Below are 25858 nucleotides of genomic sequence, written 5' to 3' on the forward strand. Positions count from 1 at the left end.
CTGGTCTACTCTGTAGCGCACTAGACCTGCCGGGGTTCCCTACGGAGAGAACAAGTGCATATTTTAACATTAGGGTGACAAATCTGCAGTGTTAAATTTACAGGCGGGAGTATGGATAAGCCTCCTGTTCCACTTTACGGTGCACTAGACCTGAGGAGCTCTACAAAGATAACAAGTGCATACTTTAAGATCGGGATGACATTTCTCTTCTGTGTACCAAAAAGGAACTGAACATTGTTCTTGTGGTGTGTATGCAGTTTACTTTATTGTAGTCATTTATTTAAGTTTTCAGAGTGCTGTCACTCCCACAGTTTTCATGGATTTTTTTCGTGAGGTACCCTCAAATTAAAGTAGACAGTAGTTTTGTGATTGTGCAATTTCACATCCAAAATGTCAAACAATCCTTCCTCCTGTCCAACTACTTATGACGCAGTTAAGAAATAGTATTTTACAGACACACACACACACACACACAGGGGATAAACAAGGCCCGGGTTTCTTCTACTCTTGAGTTTAGGCACTCTAAATTACCATGAAATAACTACCATGATCATCAGCTGGTATGGCTAAGTTAATTTGTTTCAAAATGTCAAAAAATACATAAAATTGTTTTTTCACAGCATCTGGCAAAGTGGGTAATACTGCTTCCTGAAATGCCTCTCAGTATGCTTTAATGAGCCTGGACGAGAGACTAAATTCACTCTGTTTGCTTGCCAGGCTGAACAGGTTTAGCTTAGTAATTAGAAAGGTGTCTAAGGTCATATTTCGATAAAGACTCTCATTTTTCAGTGAATGATTCACTGATACGGCTGCAGTGTCAGTATCTAATAGGAAATGAATACAATCTTTTTACAAAACAAAAGGCATACAGGAGAGGCTGAGTGTAAAATCACAAGGCAAACAATCATTTATTTTCTATTTTGCAAAAAATTGAGAGTTATATTTCATAAAACCACTGCAGTTCTGTACGGTACTTCACAGCTGTCTGTTCCAATAGAGGATTTCTTCAAATAACGACGACTCTTAGTGAGTCAGCAAAAACTACTGTGGCAAACTCTTAAAAGGATTTGTACTTTAGAGGTACATTTTGGTTCTGAAGGATACAAATGATATATACACTCAAATATACAGTATATCCATGGTCTTTACGGTGCTATTAAGTACCCTGTTTATGCCCTATCCTAGAAAAAAGAAAGTATAATGTTACACTTTTTTATCTTAGAGAGTATGGCTTGATGCTAAAACCGCAAGGCTGAATCAATTCAGAAAGAAAGAAGAAGAAAGCTGGCACATTAGTAAAAAGAACATTTAGAGAGGGCTTTTAGAGAGGCTGAGAGGTGTAACATCGCCAGTGTGGTAGGTTTTACACAGAGATGGGAGAGTGAAGACTCTCTAAGAGCACACAACAACTCAAGGACTTCCAAGGTCTTGTTTGGTGAAATTCAAGGACTCAAAATTTTTTATTCATGGTCTTGTCAGGTAACGAAATCCTGGTGAAATTCTTCATTTTAACACAAATCTCCATCAGCAGGTTTTCCTGAGTGTTGATCCTTGGACAGAGAGACCTGGGGCACATTGATATTTACTACTTAATACTTTTAAGGCATTATTTTATTTTTTTCAAATCCATAAACTCTCCACGATTTTCAAGGCCTGCATTCAAGGAACCCTGCATTCATTTGTGTCGCTGGTCGTTTTTTTTCTTAAACATTTAGTTCAGAGATTAACTACACAGTAAAATCGCAAAGTGAAGAATAGCTTATATTTTCTGTTTCAGATAAAAACGAGTCATTTCTTTTTGTGGCACCACTGCAGTTCAGGTCTGTGTCCAAACAAAAGCCTTTGTGACTCAGCAAATCCAACAAGCCCTTTTCACGCTGCACTTAGACCCTGGTTACGGGCATTTTAGAGCCTTTTGCAACCTGGGGTTAACTGCCCCAGGCTAAGTAATGGTTCTCTAAAGCGAGCTAACCCTCACTTTGTAGCAAGCCGTTTCAACTACATTACAAAGATGTTCGGGGTTGAAAGCACTATAGAGGCACAGCTGTTAGTACTACACAGGGATCTGAAAAGCCAAAACAGATCCACTGGAAGGAGAGAGCAAACGCATACTAAACACACACACATACGCCCGAGACAACCGTCATTATCTTGCATCATCCCCATCCACGGTCTGAGAGAGAGGGAGTAGAACAGAACAGAATAGAATAACAGTCAAATTCTAAACTACAAGAGGTTGGGAACGCTCACCACGGGGTCAGAGTCGTTGGCCATCACCGTGGTAACTCGGGTTCCCTTGACAGCATTAGGGGCGACCATGCCTCGGTACACCGACTGGCTGAATACCGGAGAGAAGTCATTCATGTCCTGGAGATACACACACACACACACACACACACACACACACACACATACAGATACAGATACACACACACACAGTCATAGTGTGCATTAGTATTGTTAAAGTGCAGGCTCTTATCATTTTCCTTGAAGTGCCTGACAATTTGACAATTTTACCAAGTATTTCTAACATTTTAAGCGTAACTAATTTGGAGTTGAATTCTAAATCTACTGTGAAGGCTGAGCTGTATGTGATGTTTCTATTTGCTTTTATTCTCATTCTTTAAGTCTCTTTTCTCTCTATCAGTTAAAGCTCTCTGTTTCTGCGTCACCTCTGCCTATCTTCCCCCCTCTTTCTCCTCCAACCTGTCCATTTTCTCTCACCCCCTCTCTTTGTATAATCTTTCCTTCTCTCTCTCTTCTTCTCTCAATCTCCCTCCCTCTCTCTCTCTATCTATCTATCGCACCTATCTCTTTCACACTCCTTCTTCTCTCCCTTCCTCTGTCTGGATATCTCCCTATCAGGTACCATTAGTATTAGAGACAGAGATAAAACAGAGTGGCACACATTCGATAGCTGATTAGGGCCAAAATTAGGGGCTGACGCAGTCCGCTGCACCTTAAAACACACACACACACACACACACACACACACACACACACACACACAGACGGCATGTAGATAGATGTGCACAGAAGCACATGTCCTCACTTTGGAGGATTTTGCTCATCTTTCTGTCACAGAAATACAAACAACCTCACAAACAAACACACACCTGCACACACACACACACTCACCATAATCTTGACAGTAACAGTAGCTAGTCCGGGAGGCATGGTCCCCTCTATGTCCAAGGCCTCTACAGTGAATGTATATGCGGGTTCTGGGTCAGTCAGGTTCTCGTAGTCCAGAACCTTTAGCGCCGACAGCTCCCCTGTGACCGGGTCGACGCCAAACAGCCGACCGATCCCCCGGTCCGGCCCTTCGGCTCTGATGCGGTAAGTTAGGTTGGAGCCGAGGTCGGCGTCTATCGCCTGGAGAGAGAGAGAGCGATGGAGAGATTGAGGAGAGAGCCGGAGAAGGGGAAGAAAGTAATATCATTGCCTTGTGAATTTTATGGCAACTTGAATGTTTTTATGCTTGCCAGAAGGACAAGCGTCTACATGTGTTGATGCTGCTAACAGACTGTAGTATTTTCATTGGGTCCGTGTTGAGCTACCATGTCTGAAATGCCTGTGGTAGTAACCTTTATAGGCCAGCTGGAGGTCCATAACTTTCTGCTCCTGCTGCGACTATTTTACCATGTAGCTGCAGTGGAAGATTGCTTTTTTTTCTCCCCATTTCTCATTTGTCTACAATTCAAAGCATTTCGCTAGCTCAGAGAACATTAATTTCAAGTTCCCTGGTTTCCGGATAAGGTGAGTCATGTTTTTTTTTTACACCATTGGATTGTTTGAATTAAGTTTTGCACATGGTTTTTATTGGACTTCTTTGTTCTAAATTGGCTTAATGCTTTGTTAAGGATGTAACATTACCGCAGTAGGCCTTACTATGTGTGTGATAGCAATAATGTTAGCTGCTAAGTTGTAGTATTGGTGATTTTATTTTATTTTTCATTGTTATATTTTCATTTGCCAAGACACTCACAGCTGGCAAGCATGTAACCAGCGCTAAGCTATGAAGATTTTGTTGAGATATCCACCTTTTGAAAAAAACTCTCTCTTAAAAAAATGATTGATTGTTCAAAATCAAAACAAATCATGGTACTTTTTTATAGGATAGTAAATCACGTGTGATTTCACGTGTGAGTTGTGGGTTGGTAAAAATGGTAACAATTTTACACACTGGATCCTCAATATTTGAAAGGTTTTGAATCATAGACTTCAGGTAATGATTTTTTCCCAAAATGGATATGCAACATTTTGGAAATGAACTCTTCAAATGATGAAAATCTACTTCACCTTCTGCAACTACACCCAACCTTTTACCCATCCACCCATCCATCCAGCCATCCATCCATCCATCCACCCATCCATCCATCCATCCATCCATCCATCCGCTCACCTTCAGCTGTAGTATGACAGTATCTTTGGGGCTGTTTTCTGGTAGGCTGACAACGTAAGCTTGTTGGGTGAATACTGGGCTGTTGTCGTCTACATCCAGAACGGTGATGGAGAGTGTTAAGCGGGAGCGCCGAGGGTCCACTGCACCGTCCCATGCCTCCACGATCAGATCATAGTGACCTTTCACCTTTAGGATGACAGAGGTCAGCGGTCAAACATTAACACTACAGCTACAAAAAAAATATCCTTCATCCATTGCTTATTCCTACCGCTACCTTTTTGTGCCTCCCCTTCTGACAGTTTTATCTAACATAAGCATTAAATAATAGTTCAAGGTCTTGTGCATGTCAGATCATTGACATTTACTTAGATATGAAGAAGTTGAATGCAAAATAAATGACAGCCTTGATCGTTAAGTAAGTAAATCATACCGAAAACTATAAAAAAAAAACTGCTGTGCTATAATTTTTATGATGGCATCAGATAACATCAAAGACTAAGCCTTTGGTTGAATTCAAATTCTCACCTTGGAGGGAGAGAGGTTGGGTCAGATATTACTACTTTTGCTGAATAACAATTAAGCCGATTTGTTATTGATCTTATCAGGAGTAACTTACAAGGCAACAGCGGAAAAGTACAATTAGTTAACATTCAACAATATTCAGAGTCTCCTCTATATTTATTCAGCAGTAGTGAGCAAGTAAGTTGCCACCACTGTAGGAATAAAGAAAGCATAAGTCAGCCCAACGTTTCCCAAATCATAAAGAGGCCAGTGGTTAGAATTAGTTCTATAATCCTAATAAAGACTTTAAAGTCATAATTCACAACATTTGTATATAAATGAATGTCTGTTTTGCTACTCTCTGTCATTGATACAGTAGTTATTCAACCCATACTCAGTTCATGAAAGCTTTTACATTTGCTATATTTGCAATTCTAAACACTCGGTAGTGGGTCGGTTTCCCGGGTGTTTTGTGTTTCCAGCAACAGCGGTTTGTTATGAATAAACAGAAGAAGAACTGGGTAGTTAGGATTATCACTTCACATAAGAACATTTCTGGCTCTATAGCCAAATTTCTCCCCAGTGATGTGAACCACTCCATCAATCTTCTGACCTCTCTGTCCAGCGGCGCCGAGGTTCTGATGGTTCCGCTGGCGTTGATGGAGAACAGGTTCTGATGGTTGACGAGGCGATAGTGGACCTGACCGCTCGACCCGAGATCTGGGTCTGTTGCCTAGAGAACACACACACACACACACACACACGCACACACACACACACACACACACACACACACAGGCAAACAAAAAGGATGAGTAAAAGTTCAAATTAGCCTTGTTGAAATGCAGGCAGTTTATCAGTCTGCCTACGAGGCAAAATCATTCTTTTAATTAAAATTGAACTTCCTCTATCAAGTGTGTATGTGTGTGTGTGTGTGTGTGCGTGTGTGCGTGTGTGTGTGTGTGGGGTGTGTGTTAAAATCCTTAACTGCATTAAACCTCTTAACGTCCTCTTGAATGAAATGTTTGTGTGTGTGTGTGTGTGTGTGTGAGAGCGAGTGTGCCTGCACATGCATGCATGTGCCAAAATCCTTAACCTCTTTAAACCTTGTTAACATTTATAAAGCTTTTCCTCTGGAATGAAGCGAAATCTTTCCAAGTGTGTGTGTGTGTGTGTGTGTGTGTGTGTGTGTGTGTGTGTGTGTGTGTGTGTGTAGGTGTGTGTGTGTGTGTGTGGGAGACAGAGAGATGACTCAGAGAATGATCAAGTCCATTTCCTGCCTTCCGGTTCACTCAGGCTGGTTTTATCAACTCTGCATGCATCCAAAATGTATCATTACAGGCTGTGCCATGCTCTGACCTTTGACCTTTTCACAGCAATGAGTTTATACAGTTACCCCCCCCCACACACACATACACACACACACACACACACACACACACACACAGCACCACCACTAACTACAACGAACAAAGGTTTCTTTCTTTCGTTCTTTCTTTCTCGTTTAGTTCTGTCTGTCCGTAGGTTTCCACACTAAAATTCTAAAAGTTGAGGTATCACTTTGACAAGGTGACAAAGAGAGACCTTGGGGATTTCTCTCTCTCTCTCATATCCCCTGGAGTTGGCTCTCTCTTCTTTCCTTTTTTCTTTTTTCTTCTTTCGCTGCCTGTCCAGAGGAAGGAACGTTTCTTTCTACCACAGTGGCAATTGCTAAACTTTTCCACAGTTAATGAGACAGTGGTTTCAGTTTTCACATGGAAAACGTAGGCGAGAGTGTCTTCTTGCCTCTGTTGTACTTCTTTCATCTGCCTATCTTTCTGTATTTGTTTAGGACTACAGTCAAACTCTCCCTCGGTCTCCCTCTTTCTCCCCCGTGCAATGTCTCCCCTCCTCTTTCTTTCTCTCACAACTAATACAATAAAGTGCTGCGAAGGTGACAAACCATTACCCAGTGTTCCTTTCACCCCGCCTGCCTGAGTGTCAGCCAATCAGCATTCACACCACATTAGAATAGATAAGGACAGAGCAGAGGAGAGCAGAGCAGAGAAAATATAAACAAGATCCGTGTGTGTGTGGGTATGTGTGTGTGTGTGTGTGTGTGTGTGTGTGTGTGTGTGTGTCCTTGTGTGTTTATATTGCTTTATGAGTCTGAATGTCTCCACAAGAAAAACTCCAGGAAATAGTAATTTGGGGGTTAGTGGTCAAGGTTAGAATTAATAGCTTCAAACTTGCTATTATTATTGACTATTATTGTGAAGATTACAGTTCAGAGATAATGTCTGTGTCTCTGTGTGTGTGTGTGTGTGTGTGTGTGTGTGTGTGTGGTGCCATAGTGATGTTATCAGTCAGAACTAGAGTAGACAGGACCTCGGGTAAGGACAACATTAGTCTGGAGGAGGATCAATTTGGAGTTAATTAGAAGTTCGAAAGGCACGGTGATTGTTCCTCCTACACATCCCCATGTGATTTGGATGAATCTATATGGCATTTGCTTGCACAATCAATGTCATATGTTACACTGTACATATGTCAGTACAGTCTCTGCACATGAGTCAATATACTGTATCTCTATCTATGGACATGTTTTCTTTAGGTATCGTCGCTGTCGGAAGAAAACCTTGCATCTCCAAAATGTCAAGAAAATAATAATAATAATAAGTGTGTGTGGGTTTCGGAGGATTTTCTCAACCCGCAGGGGACGATTAATCCTTCAACTGTGTGAAAACATGAAAAAACACTTCAATTGGGGTTACGCTGTATGCTACCTCCATCCATAAATGTTCTGATTATGATAGTGATAATAAGAACAGACAACAATGCACATGCCTTGCACATTGCATTGCACAAGTGAATATATTTGATAAGGTATATAGTTTTTTACAATGCATGTGTACAGACCAAAACACTTTTTGTTGTATGACCGTTTGTAAAGCTGTTGATGTGAATACATGTACATTTTTGCACATCATGTATATATGTTGTAATTGTCATGAACATTCAATCTTCAAGTTCTCATATTACTCTAATTTGTTATATGCTGCATATATGTTGACATTCTTCATATTTCACATATTTCATTCTTTTTTTTTTGGCTTTCTCTTTGTGCTACTGCTGCTGTTTTGCATACCGTCTTAATACTGTAATCCATACTTTTTCATACTTTCAGCCAAATATATACTTCATATGCTGTAGTGTTGAAATAGTGAGTTGCATATGTTTATCTAACCTCCATTCACTCTATTCTTGTTTATATTCTATTTTTGCTGTACCCTATTACTATTTGCTGCTACAGTGGCCTAATTTCCCCACGGGGATCATTAAAGTTTAATCTTATCTCACAGTAACTTATAATTATTTCAGGGGAAGGGCAGGAATGCCTTTAAAACATCATTTTTTGTGGTTAATTGTGCTGAGTTTTGGCTGTGTGGGTATGTGGACTGTAACAGAGAAGAAGTAAGTCCTCTTGTTGTGGTTTGTATTCAGTGATTCTTTGCTACCTGGTGTTTGGAAAAGGGAGAGAGACAGAGGGAATGAAAGAGAGCGACAATGAGAGAGAGAGAGAGCGAGAGAGAGAGAGAGAGAGGGCAGAACAGAAAGGGGTAGAGAGAGAGAACAAATTGTGTGGTGGATGAAGAGAGATAGAAGGACAGAAGAAATATGTGTGTGTGTGTGTGTGTGTGTGTGTGTGTGTGTTGTATTGTATGTGCTTGGTTCAGGACGCTGTAAAGGCAAATCTGCTGTGACCTTCAGCTTCAGCTGCACAAATTTCACTCTTTTCCACTAACAAGAAAATTGCTCTTTCCATAATAACAAATACAAGAATAAATATTGATGCTAAATGACTTGAAGAATAATTCTTTCAGAATGTGACTTTCAAGTTGTTCTTCTGTAGAAGTGCTCATATTTTCTCTTTTCTCTAAAATTTACCAAGATTGTTTTGTGCCTTCGTTTTTGTGAGACGATTTTCTTTTCTTTCTTTTTGAGTGTTGCTATGAGTTAAGAGTTGTCTGTGTCATGGGAAATGCAATCCTGTGATGTGATCCAATTGCACTGCTTAATATGCTTGAAAAATAATTTATATATACGATGTATAGACAGTAATTTTGCCATACAACAAAGAATTGATACCTGCAGCTCTTAGTGTTAGCTACTGTAATGTGAGTGTATGTGTGTGTGTGTGTGTCACTTTCTCTGTCCCTCTTTCTTTATTCCTCTGTCTCTCTCTGTTTCCTTCCTTGCCCCCCCTCTCTCCCTTTCTTTCCATCTCCCTCTTATCCCTCCTTTGCCATCTTTCTCACACATTATTTCTCTCCCAAACCCGCATAATTGCATTGCCAGACACAGTTAAAAGGCAGAAACACAACAGGATTTATGTCTCAACTGCCTTATGTGTGCCGCCTTTCAACACACACTGACAAAAAAGCTGCATGAAGCCTGAAAAACACTATCTCCGCTATCTCTATTCCTCCCTTTATCTCTCGGAAGCTCATATCCCCTTTCTTCCCATTTCCCCCTTTTCTTCTTTCTTAACTCTTTCTCTCTTTCTCCCCTCCCTCTCTAATTTCATTCCCAGACAGAGCGAGAGAAGCATCTGTTACCGAAACTAAATTACGGTGTTTTTTCATCCGTCACTGTACACGCTTCCTTTTGTTCCCCAATAAACCATATTGTCAGTTTGTTTTAACCGTATGGGAGTTATTTGTCTTTTCTCAGTAAGCTACACATGCAGACAACCTACCACAATGCGGGCCTTATGTCTGCACTGTGTGTGTGTGTGTGTGTGTGTGTGACTGAGAGAGAGAGAAAGACAGAGATTGCTTCCATCTCTGTCTCTCTTTCATCTATTCTTTTCATCTCTGTGTCCCATTAGGTAACATTTGTTCTCAGCCTGAATTTCATTTCAGTGGTTTGATGTAGCATCATACTGTATGCTGTACGTTCCTTCAGGGGGAAAACATGAAGACTGTCATACATCCCAGGGACACGTCAACATTGCCGCCAACACCTACACTCAGGATTTGTGCTTACTCTACTGTTGCACTGGTTATAACTCGCTCTGGATAAGAGTGTCACCTAAATGCAGAAAATGTATAAATGTAAAAAAACACAAAACATTATGCATTCTATTTTCACGTTGTTGTGTTTTCCCTCAATGCTCTGCCTCCTAGGATCCATGCTGGGTTTCTAGGATGTGTCCAATCAATCTGGAGGTTTCCATCTATCCAGTGATGTACTATAGTGGTAAATAAGGTGGTAAACCTCCAGTCAGTGATCATCACAAGGTAAACAATATGAGGAGAAATAAATTATAGGTTCAGAAAAACATTAATTTATGCTTTTTGTCCCTTCAAAGATCCTTTCTCATACAACTGACACAATTTTATACTATTTCCTATTATGTATCCTAAGAATTTAGGTCAGCCTAAAAAGGTGGGTATCTGAAGGAATTATTTGGACTCAATCAAGTATAGTATTTGATTATTTATTTATTAATTGATTTAGTCCAGTGTTGCAAGATGTGGCGCGTACAATGAAATAAATATATCTGTCAACGTCATGCATCAAAGTTAGACGGCTGAATGATTGGTTGATTTTTACAGAAACGCCTCCACTGGGCTGCAGTCTCAAGCAATCAATGTTCGAGCACCAGATTGCCATTGACAGTACATGGAGAGATTAAATGGTCATGCTGTTGAGCAGGGATGGGCAATCATGTGCCATGCAGGGACGAGTGTATGCAGATTTCCATTCCGACCAAACCACTACAGCAGGTGATTTCACTGATTAGCTCCTCCTCTCTGCTTGAAGCTGTGCTAATCAGTGAAATCACCTGCTGTAGTCTTTTGGTTGGAATGAAAACCTGCAGACTCCCGGCCCTGCGTGGTCGCCTGTCCCCGCTGTAGAGGGATAAGCCGATAGTTAGCTGTAAAGTGATGAGGAGTTAGTGATGTGATGAAGGAAGCGGCTAGCTTGATACAAGAGGCTACTTCATTATTTTTCAAGCAACAGAGCACATAATGGTCAATTGATTCAGCAAGAAGTTACTGTTACAGCTCCTATCATGCGGCCTAATACGCTGTAAAATTTCCTCCAGGTTTGCAAGTACGGCATCAGAAGCCTTCAACTTGCTCGAAGAAATCAGGAAAATGGCCAATTGCTTCCTTTTTGTTTGCCGACATCTCCCACTATATCATGCAAACTCTCAAAGCAACGGCATTTTGGCACGAACAGCTGACTCAAGTTCAACCACCCATCAAATGTCAGAACCGGTTAGTCTACGCCCATTGGCTTTCATGGATAAAGTTGATATATTTTGATATATTTATTTCATTGCACACACAACAACACATGTATTTAGTTATGGTACTATTTCACTATTCATTCATTTAGTTAGTTATTTAAATTTGTCCTCATTATTCCTCCATATGGATCTATTCCTGCAAATAAAAGTTTTTTTGGGTTTATCCTCCATTACATCCCTGTTTGTGTCGATATGTAAATGCTTAGCCCTTGGTAACAACCTAATTCTATCTTTGATGAGCATGTGACCTCTGATAGCATCATGATTGACCAATGGAAAACACACTGTGGGCACTCCCTCTCGCTCTCTCTGAGAAGTCACCCAGTCTTTTCCTTTCCTCATGTATTTTTCTCACCTTTAAAAGGCAAACCATGTCTTCTCCTCATGAAAGTCAGATTCAGAGAGCCGCCATACTCCCCCAGCTCTGTCGTCTCCTCTCTTCTCTTCCTCCCTCCATCTCTCTCTCTCTCCTCCCAAGTTCTTTTTTCTCCCGTTTCTCTGTCCCCACCCACACACGGCTCTCTTTTGCTCTCCTCCATCCACTCGCTCTATCTGCCTCCCATCTTTCTAGCTCTCTTTCCCTCCCTTACCAGCATCAGTAGACCAAGGTCAGGCCCATTCATTCTGCCTGAAATCTGTTTAATACCTGCAGGTACAGGCCCTGGTTTGGAATGAGGCCCAGAGTCGTGCCTTGCTCAGTCCGCTGAGGGATCACACCGTCTGTTTTGGTTTGGAACACATCCAAGGGTCCTTGAAAGGGAGGAAGTTCAGGATTGGAATACTTTCAAGTGCCCTCTCTAAAGATTAGGGTGGGTTTTTGGATGTTGAATTTGGAACAGGTCCAACAGTCCGAGCAACAGACTATGTTTGGAATGCTTGGAATGAAATGTCCACTTTAAGGATAAGGGTGGATTAAGGAGTTTGGAATAACGCCCAGTGGTCCAAACAAGAAAGATAGTGCAGTTTTAAGTTTGGAACCTGCAAAAAAGACCCAGATTTGTCCAAGATCCCTGACAAGGGTGGATAAGGGCCTTACAGTATATTTATCTCAGGGATAGAGCAAGTGTACAACCGAGGAAGCATGATTAGCATTTAGAACCTGGTAAAAGTGTCAGACTGATCAAAGACCCCTGACAGGGTTGTATAAAGGCTGTGTGTTACGCTTGGAGCGAGTCCAAGCAAGTGTGCAACCAAGGGAGCATCTTTTAAGATCAGAGCCTATCAAAGTGTCAGATTTACCCATGACCCCTGTCTGGGAAATACAGGAGTTAGTTATTAGGTTTGGAACAAGTCCAAGGGTGGACTTTGTGGTCTGTGGGGATAAGGATGTTGATCCAGGTTGAAACATGTCCAACAGCGCTAACAAGAGATCATCTCACCTACTGGAAACACATGTAAAATAACTTTTTAGTAGGATTTGCTTATCTTTATACTGTACAAATTGGATTTCTTTACAACAATATCTCTAGCTTTGTTCCCTCTTCTCTGGCTGTTTCACACACACCCGCCAACCCGCCCACACACACACACACACACACACACGCACACGCAAACACACTGTCTTCAGATATACACAAGAGGACAAACAAAGTCACTCGCACACCATTCTCACAAATCCCTGTCTACCTGCACACACACACACACACACACACACACACACACACACACACACACACACACACACACACACACACACACACGCCTGTGAGCATAACAACATACAGTCCTAAATACAAAGCTACCAAGGTTAACAAAGTTATGTTACTGCTCTCTGGTCCCTATTCTAAAAGATGAGTCCAATTTCATTTATTTAATTGGAGCCTGGGTGAGTCTGTGCGTGTGCGTGTGTGTGTGTGTGTGTGTGTCGGGCTTGTGGAAAGACAGACAGAAGACAGCGAGGCGACAACAGGAGCCAAGTCTTATTAACAGAAGGATACAGTTAGTAATTGCCTCTCTTTCAAGGTATTTTGGGTGTCACTGCATAATGACCTACTGCCAGCCGCGTAGCAACCAGCCTTACCTTCAGACATGTTGATCTGTGCCACAATTAAAACATCACAGAACCCAGTGTAACAGGTTTTGGAACACGCTGACCTGTGCCACAATAGAAACAGCACAGAAACCAGTCTAATCTGTCGTTCAACATGCTGGGCGGCAACACAATTTCCCCACTGTGTTGAGACTTTTAATTGTAACTGTGCAGTCAGGAATTATTGGAACGATGAGCTAAATTGTAATCTAAATTAATGTATTTCTTGCTGTTGACTCATCCGTATTATGAAAAGGATTAGTGCAATGACACGTACTGTATATATACTCGAACACTGGTGTATTACACACACACACACTCGCTTGTGATACAAGCATAGACATACCTCACTGTGAGGAGGAGATCACAATTAGTGTAATGCGACACTGTGAGGAGTGAGGTGAGGGAGTAGGAGAGAGCCAAGGTGTGTGTGTGTGCTTGCTGCCTCTCTGTGCATGTTTTTGAGTGTGTGTGTGTGTCTGTGTGTTTGTTTGAGGGTGTGGGTGTGTGTGTGTGTGCGTGTGTCCCCATACCTTGACCTGTCCAACGTATGCGTGATCCTGCTCCTCTGTGACAGTGAGGTTCACTGGCAGTGAAGAATCGAACAGCGGGTCATTGTCATTAACATCTGTCACCACGATGTTCACCGTCGCAGTGGAAGTCTACACACACACACACACACACACACACACACACACACAAAGGCTTGCATTAATATTCTTGTGAGGTCAGCAAGCATTTGACGGACAGCAACATGCAGGAGGAGGCCAAGTTCAAAATCGACCAAAACAAACACAAAATTCTCACGCTATAATATTGTGGACCGGTAAAAATTCATATTAAAACAGCTTTGGAGATTGTTTTGAACTGATATCACTAAGATATGTTGGTCCCAAATTTACAAAATGATGCAGCTATGGACAACTAATCTTCTCAGCTTTCATTTTGGTGCTATCAACATCTATTCAACTTCAAAATGTTTGCTGGGAACAAATATACAGCAATCAAATCAGTAACTCACAGTTTCACAGTATATACTGACAGACATGGTAATAACAGCTGTAAAATAACAATGAGCATTTGAGCAGTGTGGCATGCAATAAGGTTTCAGATGAAGAGGGAAGTGAGGTCAACAATAGAGGAGAGGAGAGGAGAGGAGAGGAGAGGAGAGGTCAGGAGAGGTCAGGAGAGGAGAGGAGAGTAGAAGGAGAGGTCAGGAGAGGAGAGGAGAGGAGAGGAGAGGAGAGGTCAGGAGAGGAGAGTAGAAGGAGAGGTCAGGAGAGGAGAGGAGAAGGAGAGGTCAGGAGAGGAGAGGAGAAGGAGAGGTCAGGAGAGGAGAGGAGAAGGAGAGGTCAGGAGATGTCAGGAGAGGAGAGGAGAGGAGAGGAGAGGAGAGGAGAAGAGAGGAGAGGTCAGGAGAGGAGAGGAGAAGGAGATGTCAGGAGAGGAAAGGAGAGGAGAGGAGAAGAGAGGAGAGGAGGAGGAGGAGATGAGAGTAGAGTAGAGGAGAGGATAGGAGAGGAGGAGGAGGAGGAGAGGAAAGGAGATGTCAGGAGAGGAGAGGAGAGGAGAGGAGAGGAGAGGAGGAGGGTTCCATCAGATGTTTGACTACAGTGAGAAAGTTCTCTTTTTCTGCGATTGATCATCAGAGTACAAAGTATGAGTCTATCTTCAACTTCCCCCAGTTTAACTTTCAACTCACGGTGGTTTTATTTCACTGTCTGAGGCTATTTGTGGCCGTGTCCCTCTTCCTAACAACTCCCTTATGTAACAAAGTGAAGAGCCATTTCGCTTGCTAATTAGCTCTAGTCCTATCCTTGCTATCCCATCCCTTTGTCCACTGTGCTTACAATGTTCACTCTACAACTGGACTTGAAAACTGTTCACTGCTAAGTAATGCACTTTGCACCTTCTCTCAACTCTGGGGCTGTTTCTGGTTGTAAGTCGTGTGCTTGGTAACTCACACAACAAACAAAAAAACAACAACAAAAAAAAGTACGGGGTGGCCGAGGGTCAAGGAAATAAAAATGTGAGTTGGAACTTGCATATGGTTGAGAAAGTGTACCACCAGAGATTGAATTTGTTTGAAAATATAAATTCAAATTCAATTTTTGATGTCACAAATTTACCCTGTAATTCAAACCCAGCAACACAAGCAGAAACAGAGAAAATGTGGAGAGAGAGAGAGAAAGAGAGAGAGAGAGAGAGAGAGAGAGAGAGAGGGAGATGGTAGCTGGGGGTCATCAATTTCTTAATTTGACTTTCATGAGAGAGACAGAGAGAGAGAGAGAGAGAGAGAGAGAGAGAGAGAGAGAGAGATCTAAGATTTGACTTTTAAAGAAGGAAATTGAGAGAGAGGGAGGAAAAGGAGGGACGGCTAACATATTCACAAGAGATGGCGAAGGAAAAAAAAACGATGTGTGGGTGTGTGTGTGTGGGAGAGAGAGAAAATCACAAAGCAGAGACCAGGCTATAGAGGTTGGCAGGGCAGATGGTGATTCAACTAATTTGAGGTTAACAGCTCATAGTTGACAAAACACTTCATCTAAATGCCAGTATAAGTAAAATAGAATGAGCACTGTTACTTTGAGAAGGCAGGCTTCCAGCAAGGAACACAGATAGAGAGAGAGAGAGAGAGAGAGAGAGAGAGAGAGAAGAGAGAGAGAGAGAGAGAGAGAGAGAGAGAGAGAGAGAGAGAGAGATGCAGTGAGCTCCACTCTGCATCAGGGGGTTCTCGGTGCATTATTTTTTGATAGCCGCACACCTCAGAGTTTATTATCTCGCCTACAGCATGGCCACTTGCCAAAGTAAAAAAAAAAAAAAGAAAAAAAGTCAGTGCTGTGAATCCATCTTTTCTGGAGTAAAATATGATTCGGGCTTTGTTCACGGCTCACTTTCAGCAAGGTAATCCCTCTGTAACGGAGAACTTTCTTGGCAGCTGCTTGGCAACCTCCTGCGCTTGACTGCCGCCTGCTGCTACCCGCATGTCTGCTAGCTTAAATACTTTGCAGGGTATCCCAAACTGAATGCACGCTGCACCCCGAAACGCCAAACCGCTCTGCTTGCTCTACCTTGTTGCAATTAATTGATATCGAGGAGAATATTTCTACATTCATTAATTTCACTACAGCAGTGCAAATTCATACAGTATGTAATGGTGAGCGCATCAGCTGAGTCATCACAGCGTTCGTGCTATAACACAGTCCATTAGACAGTGTAGGTACATACTGATTTCCAAAGGGATGTTCAGCTTACTGTCCTGCACCAAAGTTTTAAGCTGCATCACACAATGCACAGTGTCCTTACATTGGAGCTGGCTTACTGCACCAGCTTGTAGGGTCCTCAATCTGTGGCAGTATGATGGATTCACTGGCCAAATAGCCAATTAGGCACTTTGTAGTCTGACGCTCTCACAACGGGACATTTAATAATAGGGGACACACGTGGATGTGTGTATATGTGTATGTGTGTGTGTGTGTGTGTGTGAAGACAACCCAAGGCCTTTAGAGTGATGCTGATTAATGGGCCTGTATAAGGCAACTACACCCCAATCTTCGCTCCCCTCCTCTCTCTCTCTTTCTATTTCTTTCTTTCCTCCTTGCCTTCTCTTCCTTTCTCTCCCTGTAGCTCACTCTGTTCGTCTCTTGGCTTCCCCTTTGTGTCTCTCTTTATACCCTCTCCCTCTCTCCCTCTCTCTTTACATTTCTCCCACCCTCTTTATTCTCTCTCTCTCTCTTTACATTTCTCCCACCCTCTTTATTCTCTCCATCTCTCTGTCTCTTTCTCTCTTATTCAAGAAAAAATGGGGTGTCAAGCAGAAACATTTCCAAACTACTTTTAGCTATTTTCTGACTTAAAGACCTTTGGGGCAGAAAGATAATACACTAATTGTCAAGGTCCAGAGGGCAACTGAGTGTGTAAATATGTGTGTGCCTGACATACACACACACACACACACACACACGCACACACACACACAGTGAAATTGTTAAGGTAATAAGAGCCCCCCTCAATCCCTCAACACCAAATCTCTCTCCCTCCCACTTCTTTGCTCCCTCCATATTTCTGTGTATATGTGTGTGTGTGTGGGTGGGTGTGTGTGAGAGAAGGTCAGAGTATTCAAATCAGCGTTTTCTCTCCTCAGTGGGACCTTAAACTTTACCTTTTGTTTTAATTGACAGGTGGGGAAGGAGATCAGCAAAGAGAAGAAGAGGGTAGGAGGAGAGGAGGGGAGCTAAACGTGTGCCAAGCCTTTAAGTGAAAGATGGGCGATAGAGGGAAGAGGGAGGAGAGGAGAAGAGATGAGATGATGAGAGAGATGAGAAGAGAAGAGACGAGGAGAGACGAGATGAGGAGAGTAGAGAATAGAAGACAGCAGGAATTGAGAAACAACTGGCGGGAGATAGAGGGAGTAGAGGGGAAGGGAGGAGCAGGAGAGGGAAACAGATGAGAGGAAGAGGAAAGAGGGGAAGAGGGGAGAGCAGGGGGACAATGTCTTCATTTGACTTTCATGTGACAAAGGCTGAGGATTTGACTTTTAAAAAAGGGGAAAGAAAGGCAGAGAGGAAGAACACCACAGAGAGAGAGAGAGAGAGAGAGAGAGAGAGAGAGAGAGAGAGAGAGAGAGAGAGAGATACTCTAGTGACCTGTTATCAATTAGGAGAGAGGCAGATAGACAAAGTGAGGGAGGACACACACACATTTGCCAGCAAAACAGCTCTTGCAGTACCCAGGCTAAATATAATTAAAATGATATGCAGCAGATTCACATGGAGAGAAAAGGCTAAGTGGAGTACGCCACTGCCAGATTCCTATCCAAATCACGTAGTTTTAATTTGTCAGAAACCCAAATATAAACATCTCTTTTGCATGTTTATTGGCCTGTCATGGTGCTAGACACGTCCACTTGTGCTTGGTGCTTGGTTGTTTGTTTCCTCTGTCTACAGACTGTAAAATCATATGAACTAACAGGCATAAAGAGAAGCCAGTTAGCAGGAAAGTAACAGGTGGGTAACTGTGTTAGCTGGTGTGTGTTGGCAAGGTCAACTCTATCATATCTGTCTCTCTACTATCAACACACAGCAAAATGGAAAGAATTAACAACTTTTGGTTAATATCTGTGTGGTATTGTAGGGTTTCTCACCCCATGTGGGTGTCCGTCTGAGGCTGTGACCACCAGGGTGTAATGGTCCAATGACTCCCTGTCCAGAGCCTTGTCCAGAACCAAATGCCCCGTCCTGGAGAGACAACACACACACAACCTCTTAACAGCTAGCCATAGAGGCAGAGGATAGAATAGAATAGAATAGAATAGAATAGTATAAAATCAATAATGCACAATACAATACAGTACAGTACAGTAAAGTACAATACAATACAATGCAATACAGAAATACAATGGGACAGAGCAGAGCACAACAGACAAGACTAGGCAAAAACAGAGTAGACCAGACCAATCAAGAACAGAACGGAACGGGACGGAACAGAACGGACAGGACAGGAGAGTACAGGAGAGTTCAGGACAGGACAGGACAGGAGAGGAGAGGAGAGTACAGGAGAGTACAGGACAGGACAGGAGAGGAGAGGAGAGTACAGGAGAGTACAGGACAGGACAGGACAGGACAGGACAGGACAGAAAAGGAAAGGCTAGGACAGGACAGGACAAGACAGGACAGAAAAGGAAAGGCTAGGACAGGACAGGACAAGACAGGACAGAAAAGGAAAGGCTAGGACAGGACAAGACAGGACAGAAAAGGAAAGGCTAGGACAGGACAGGACAGGACAGAATGGAACAGAACGGAACTGGACAGGACAGTACAAAACAAAACAAATGATAGTGCAGTGTAGCTGTAATACATTAATAAGACGTTCTTTATTGTCATTTTACATGAGTAGTTTCAGCCAAGCCATCTGACTGGTTGATTGCCAACCATGTTGATAATTCCCTTGCTGATAATTCCTAATCATTCTTCATTAGTTGCTATGCCACTTTTCATTCCTATGTACAGTATGTATGTACACAACTTTGGAGCAAACTTTTCAGACAGTATGCAAGCACTGATAACTGTTGTGTAACAGCCATAATACCCACAAGTGCATTTTTTAAATTGTAATTATGGGTACTTCGGTGAGGCAGATGGCGTCTCGTACCTACCGCATCACCCATAATCACAATAAAGAACGCCCTCTCGGGTGCTATTGCAATAATGTCTCCGACAGTGATGTGGGGCTTTTATGCAATGGATACCAATGCATACGCACTAGGTTCAACCGATGTGGGTTTTTGAAGACCAATACTAATACCCATATTTTTGGATTGAAGCTGCTGATAGCTGATAGTTAACTCAACATCTGAAAATTGTGTTTTCCCCTAGATTTCATTCTTGCAAGGATGGAAAAGCCTTTGAAACAGCAGTTAGGCCATTGTGTGACACTAAAACTACCATTGAAACCCAGGATAATAAGAATAAGAATAAACATATACATGCATACTTGTGTGGAATCAAAATATTGCATTAGAATCATTTCAGGTTAAGATCGTCCCATTATACAATAAATATCTCATCAAACAGACTGAATCATAAGCATTTAAGGGGCCGATAAAAGGCCAATTGTAGCACAATATATTGATAGATCAGTCTATTAGTATCAATATATACACAAAAAGATTTCTTCAAAGTAGTATGATTACATAAAGAATACAAAACAATTAGAAAGCTCAAAAGATCAGTAACCAGCTGCTTGGTTAGAATGGCACCTTTCATAAAGCACGTATGAATCATTATTATGGTTGCAACAAATATTGGACCGATCATAATCTTATCTCATTAAATATTATTTTTATTTTAAAGTTAGTTTAAAGGTAAAGTGATTACACCAACTCTAGAAGATCCTGTACAGCATATCTGAGACTTCTGACCAATCAAAAACAGCAGAAATCTTTGATGTAGGGCTTGATTGATTAGTTGGTCTTTTCTAAGTGAAGATTTACATAATGATTGAAGTGTTTTTAATTTAAGCTGCTTTCATGAATTAGAAACGATGTGAAATGCATATTTTGCCCAGATATCGACAGACTGTATGCATAAGTGTATTTGTGTGTGTGTGTGTTAAGTGGTCTAGAGAGGGGAAGATGTAAAGCTGTTTTTTTTCCAACAAACTAAAAAATCGTTCATGTTTATTTATGGATGATTCATGAAAAGCAATGAATGGCTGTGCATGTGCATACACACACACACACACACACACAAACACAGAGTTAATATCTGGGCAAAATATGGAATTTAGGAAGTGATGGATGAAAGGAAAACTAACATAGTGAAAAAGGATGTGTGAAGTGGGATTTTAACACACACACACACACACACACACACACACACACATTTGCTTTATTCAAATGTATGTAATTTCCTGACAAAAAAAAAGTTGAGAGATGTTTCTACTTTTCATATCCTCTAACATCAACAACTAGTGCCACACACACACGTACTTTCAAACTAGAGTCACTCATATCACTTCATTTGTGTGTGTGTGTGCGTGTGTGTGCGCTCGCACACATGCGTGTGCATGCTAACTGAGTAGTGCATGCAAACATGGGAACATACAAGTATGTATTCTACTTATATTGCAGGTAAAATAGTGTGTGTGCACCAGTACACATTAGATGTGTGTGTGTGTGTGTGTGTGTGTGTGTGTGTGTGTGTGCGTGTGTGTGTGTGTGTGTGGTTGAAGCAGGCCAGAGAATGATTATAAGATTCAGGGCTTGAGCTCTGCCCAGGGCTCATATATAAACACACACACACACACACAGACACACACACACACATGCACATACACGCGCACACACACATACACACACACACACAGAGTCTGAGGGCTTTTGGGGTTTTTATTCATTTATTGCTCATTAAATATGTATTTCAGATGCTGGGGAAAGATCCTATCTACATTTTGAGAGGGAGGGGGAGAAACAAAGGGAGGAACAGAGAAAGTGAGCAAAAGAAGGGGCAGAAAGAAAGGGAGGGAGAAGAAGAGAGATAGAACAAGAGGAGAATACAGGCTTAGAAAAAAAGACCAAAAGGGAAAGAGTGAAGGGCAGGGAAAGAGAGAAACAGCTGATGAGGGAGGAGACAGAACAGAAGACTGATAAGGTGGAGGAAAATAGGGAGGAGAGAGAGAACGGAAGAAAGACAATACGGAGCAAAATGAGAGAGAGCAGAGAAGGGAGTAATGAGTGAGAGAGAGAGAAATGGGGAGTGAAAAGAGAAAGGAAAGAAAATGACAGGGAGGAAAAGAGTGACAGACTCTGCAACACAGAAACTCATAAATACAGAAAAAGATTAAAATGAATTGAAAAACTTTCATTTCTGCATTGTAGGAATTTCTGATGGGTTCTGTCCAACATTATAATGATAATGACAAATATTTCGGAGCAGCCTCAGCTGTGCTTTCTGCATTATAGCACTATGAGAACAAGCTCTGATATGCTTTCTCCACTGCACAAGAGCTCCATGCCGTGCGCCTCGTATTGCCACAGTATGCTGATGTTTTTCCATTGTTTTTGTGCACAATTTGGCTCAGTTCAAATACTCCAGAAGCACATTGGGAAGGCACCCAAATGTGTTTGGTACTGGCCTATTTTGTAAGGGTGCTGGCATGGCTGTAACACACACAATTGGTCATTATGCTTAAGTTAGTCAACACAGGGTCTTCTTTTAAACCTTTTTTAAAAACCTATTTTTATAAAAAAGGCCCTTTTAACATGATGTAATATGGGGGTTCTTTTTCTGTTTTGCTTCGTATCTTCTTTTAATCTTTATATAACATATTTGAAACAAATTGTCTTTTAACATCATGTTGTGTGGGGCTTTTCTGGTTCGGTATATATGTTACATACGGTATATATGTATATGTGTATATACGTTTTAGTTCTTTTACTTGTACTGCTTGATTGTTTTACTGTTTTATCTAGTATTTATATCCAATGTTTCCTCCTCATTTTATTGTAAAGGACCTTGTAACCTTGTTAAGAAAGGTGCTATATAAATAAAGTTTATTATTATCATTCAATCGAAGACCAAAGGTTTCTGATGCTGTAACATACACACAGCAGCGATACTTGTGCAACAGAAACATTCAGAGGTGAGCTATGAGGAGGATTTTCACCATGAGCTTTTGAATAAATGTGGGTTATCTGGGCTTCAAGCTGAACAATTTACTGCAGTTCTGCCTGACGTGTGATAGCAGATGATGGGTTGAAGGGCAGCAGTTACATGAAGAAAATGGTTGTAAGTGTGTGTGTGTGTGTTTACCTCTGTTGTAATGTAAAGTGTCCATGGGGGTCTCCACTCTGGATGTTATAGCTGATGGGGTCCCTCTCCCGATCCATTGCCTTAACAAACAAACAAACAAAACAAACACACACACACACACACACACACACCATTATTTTCCATCAGCAAACCTTACCCCTCAAGTGTATTCAAGAATAGATATTTGTTCTAAACAATAAATTAATAAATTCTGTATTGGGGCACGAATTTAACATTGAAGAGTGTGTGCGTGTCTGTGTGCGTGTGTGTGTGTGTGTGTGTGTGTGTGTGTGTGTGTGTGAGAGAGAGACAGAGAGAGAGAGAGAGAGAGAGAGAGAGAGAGAGAGAGAGAGAGAGAGACCACCTGCAGATTAAGCAGTGTAGCTCCAGTCCTCATAGCTTCACTGATCTCCAGGCTGTACTGTTGCCGGGGGAAACGGGGAGGGCTCTGGTTGTTTGGAGGCAAAACTTCGATATAGACCGTAGTAATGGATGACCTACAGGGAGGGAGGGAGGGAGAGAGAGAGAGAGAGAGAGAGAGAGAGAGAGAGAGATGTGTTAGAAAGATAAAGATGTGTGTGTGTGGGGACTAGAGAATGGGGTGAGACCGATTGGACAGACAGATAGATGCAGTACATAGATAGATAGAGCGGCAGGCGATAGCAGAGGAAGAGATAAAGGAGGAATAATGGGGGAGGCATGTGTTAGAAAGGAGAAGAGAGAGGGAGAAAGAGGAGAGCTGGAAGGGGTGAAAAGAGGAGAGGATAATGACTGAAAAAGGAGTGCCAGGGCGGGTGAACAGTCAATTATTTAAGTTTGGAGGAGCTGGCCGGTGTTTGTTTCTCTGCACTCCATGCTGTGTTTAACTAATCGATAACAGCGTGGAGTCAGCAGCAGTGCGAGTGGCAGATGCGCTAGACTAACTATTTATTAGTGCTCTATCTTGTATTGAGCTTTTATAAACTTTCTTTCGGGGGCTACAATTTTCCGTTGTTTGTTTAATCTGCAAGGCTCTTGAAGGGAAGATTTGGGATTTCACTGATTGATTGTTTGCGGTTAATATCCTGCTTGAGACATCCAAAACCGGCTGCCATTTGCTGGCCGTGTTAGTGCAAGTAAATAGTGGAATGAATCCACTACTATAAAAATCACATGCAAGTCCTTTCCAACAGTTCTGGGACTTATTCTTACCATTAATACAGCCACGGAAGAATATGGAATAGCTTGCATTTGATGATTGAAAGTATCTTATTCCCCACTGATGTGCAAAGACTGAACTTAATTTGCTTTCAAGTTTGCCTTTACGTTCGATGGTTAGAAAAAAAGAATAAGAAAATGTATACTATCTGTATACTAGGTTACCGTCATCCACATATTTATTTTCTGACGTTTCTCATGCTTCATTTGAGCAAAAGTATGTCTAAATATACTAGAGTGACACCATTTTGTTATGGCAGTGCCATTACATCAGCTTTAAATATGCCTTCATTATGCAGTCTTATGCACTTCATTATGCAGTGTGGCATATTAGTTGCTATCTAGACCCTCAGAATCTCAACTATTACTTAAAATTGAGCCCTAAGGATGCGAGCAAAGCATGGCCATGCTAATGGTATTGGAACACATAACCCTCTAATGTTTATAATGGGATTAATATTGCAGAGAGGCTTTGCTCACGTCCAGCACTCAATTTCAAATGAATGGAGTGATTAGTGGTGGAACTGTGCCATTCCTCTGTTTGTTTTTTGTTTTTGTATTTTCATATCTCAGTTTCAGGAGTTTTTTCTTCCACTGATGGCTGTGAGCCCCTCTTGCATCTAACTGTCATTACGTTTCCATCGTATGTCCGGCTGGCGCGGTAAGTGCAGATTCAGTTTGTGCTGTTTTGATGAAATATCATTGCCATGACAAACTGACATTCAAGTGTGAATACATCGCCAAATAGAGTCACGCTGTAGCTTCAATAAAGTATTAGAGCTGCAGTTAAGGCAACTTGGCGAAATTAAGTTTAGAAAGGGAATTACTGGAAGAAGGGAATTAAAGGAATAGAGGAATTAAGATAAAAAGGGAATTAAGAAAGGGAAAAAAAAGGGAATTATGTTGAGGCAGGAGTTGAAGTTTCAATTTTAAATGGCAAGGACACCCAGACAGAAATGCATTTGTGGTACCATCTGAACAGTAGATTGTTTCACTTCAGCTTATTTATAGTGAAATGAAGTTTGAATTACATAGTGTTTACTTCAGTGTGACAAACAGCTTTGGGCATTTGACAAGCTGTATTCACTGACATTTTTAATTAACATACCACTTATTGTACAACAGCGTGTCACCATAATGACTTATAATTGACAGAGCTGTTTATTTCCAATGTTGTAAACAGCTTGTATCCTTGTGTCAAATTTTTTTTTTTCTTTTCTTTTTTCTGCAAATGTTTGCTTAGCGAGGTCACAGTTGTTGTGTGTTGAAAACTATTTGGCCCTCTGGCAAATTGACTGCCCTAATATAATTGGAAGATAACGACAAACTAGCTGCAAGTTACAGGGGAGATCCAAACTTAAAACAAAACTCTCATCTGTTATTCCTATGATCTTCAATACTTTGGTCTAGACTTGTGACTTGTGATCATGAACAACTCTCCCCCCCAAAACAAGAAACAATAGAGCTGAGACTCTTGATAATGACGTTGAAATAAATCCATTGACACTTGAGTCAAACTTTGTGGACACAGTGGCAGTGCCTGAGGTCATTTTGTGCAAACATGAACACATTTTCTTGTTCATACCTTTCAGCGCTACCATGAAATAACGCTAATTACAATGTAAAAGCTCAAACAATCATTCTGTCAGTCCACAAAATCAGTGAAGCAGCTCCAGGTTTTCTCTTGATTGTTCCACAGATTAAAGTCTTGGCTCTCTATTTTCCAGGTTTGGGAGAAATGTGGAAGTTCATAGATGGATATAGCAGTCTAGGCTCGCAGGTGCATAGAGGACAAATAGATATACGAGTTCAGTTTCACATTGGGAAAGGTTGAAGAAGTGTTGCTGTGCAGTCCAACAATCTAATACAGGGGAATCATTTATAGTTTACACATTACACATGTTAATGATAAAACTCAGAAGCAAGATAAAAAAAAACCCACCTCAGACCTATTAAAAATTGTCTATCCTCTAAAGAAATAAAGCTTTCATAGAATTTTCTACAGAAGTCAAAGCAAAGTTGAAAGAAAAAGAACAAATGATTACAGATAATTTGATGCAGTCCACAGCTCCACTTCTTTAATATGGTTTATCAAAGAGGTCAATGCTCAATGT

The 25858-nt window shown here is 41.4% G+C and overlaps 1 protein-coding gene across 1 annotated transcript in view; it reads right to left on the reverse strand.

The window, feature by feature from the left end:
• The window catches only part of LOC139910028 (protocadherin-15-like), a 141370-nt gene that overhangs the window by 59797 nt on the left and 55715 nt on the right, over positions 1-25858 (reverse strand). The window contains exons 16-24 of the mRNA XM_071897215.2: positions 22912-23044; positions 22548-22627; positions 18380-18473; positions 13770-13898; positions 5520-5639; positions 4406-4591; positions 3139-3375; positions 2251-2367; positions 1-39 (exon numbers count right to left, since the gene is read on the reverse strand). The exon at positions 1-39 is cut by the window's left edge and continues 102 nt beyond it. Of these exons, the coding sequence (XP_071753316.2) occupies positions 1-39; positions 2251-2367; positions 3139-3375; positions 4406-4591; positions 5520-5639; positions 13770-13898; positions 18380-18473; positions 22548-22627; positions 22912-23044 (1135 nt within the window). The remainder of the gene's footprint in view (positions 40-2250; positions 2368-3138; positions 3376-4405; positions 4592-5519; positions 5640-13769; positions 13899-18379; positions 18474-22547; positions 22628-22911; positions 23045-25858) is intronic.

The sequence above is a fragment of the Centroberyx gerrardi genome, chromosome 20 (genome assembly GCF_048128805.1).
Source record: "Centroberyx gerrardi isolate f3 chromosome 20, fCenGer3.hap1.cur.20231027, whole genome shotgun sequence".
Classification (NCBI taxonomy): Eukaryota; Metazoa; Chordata; class Actinopteri; order Beryciformes; family Berycidae; genus Centroberyx; species Centroberyx gerrardi.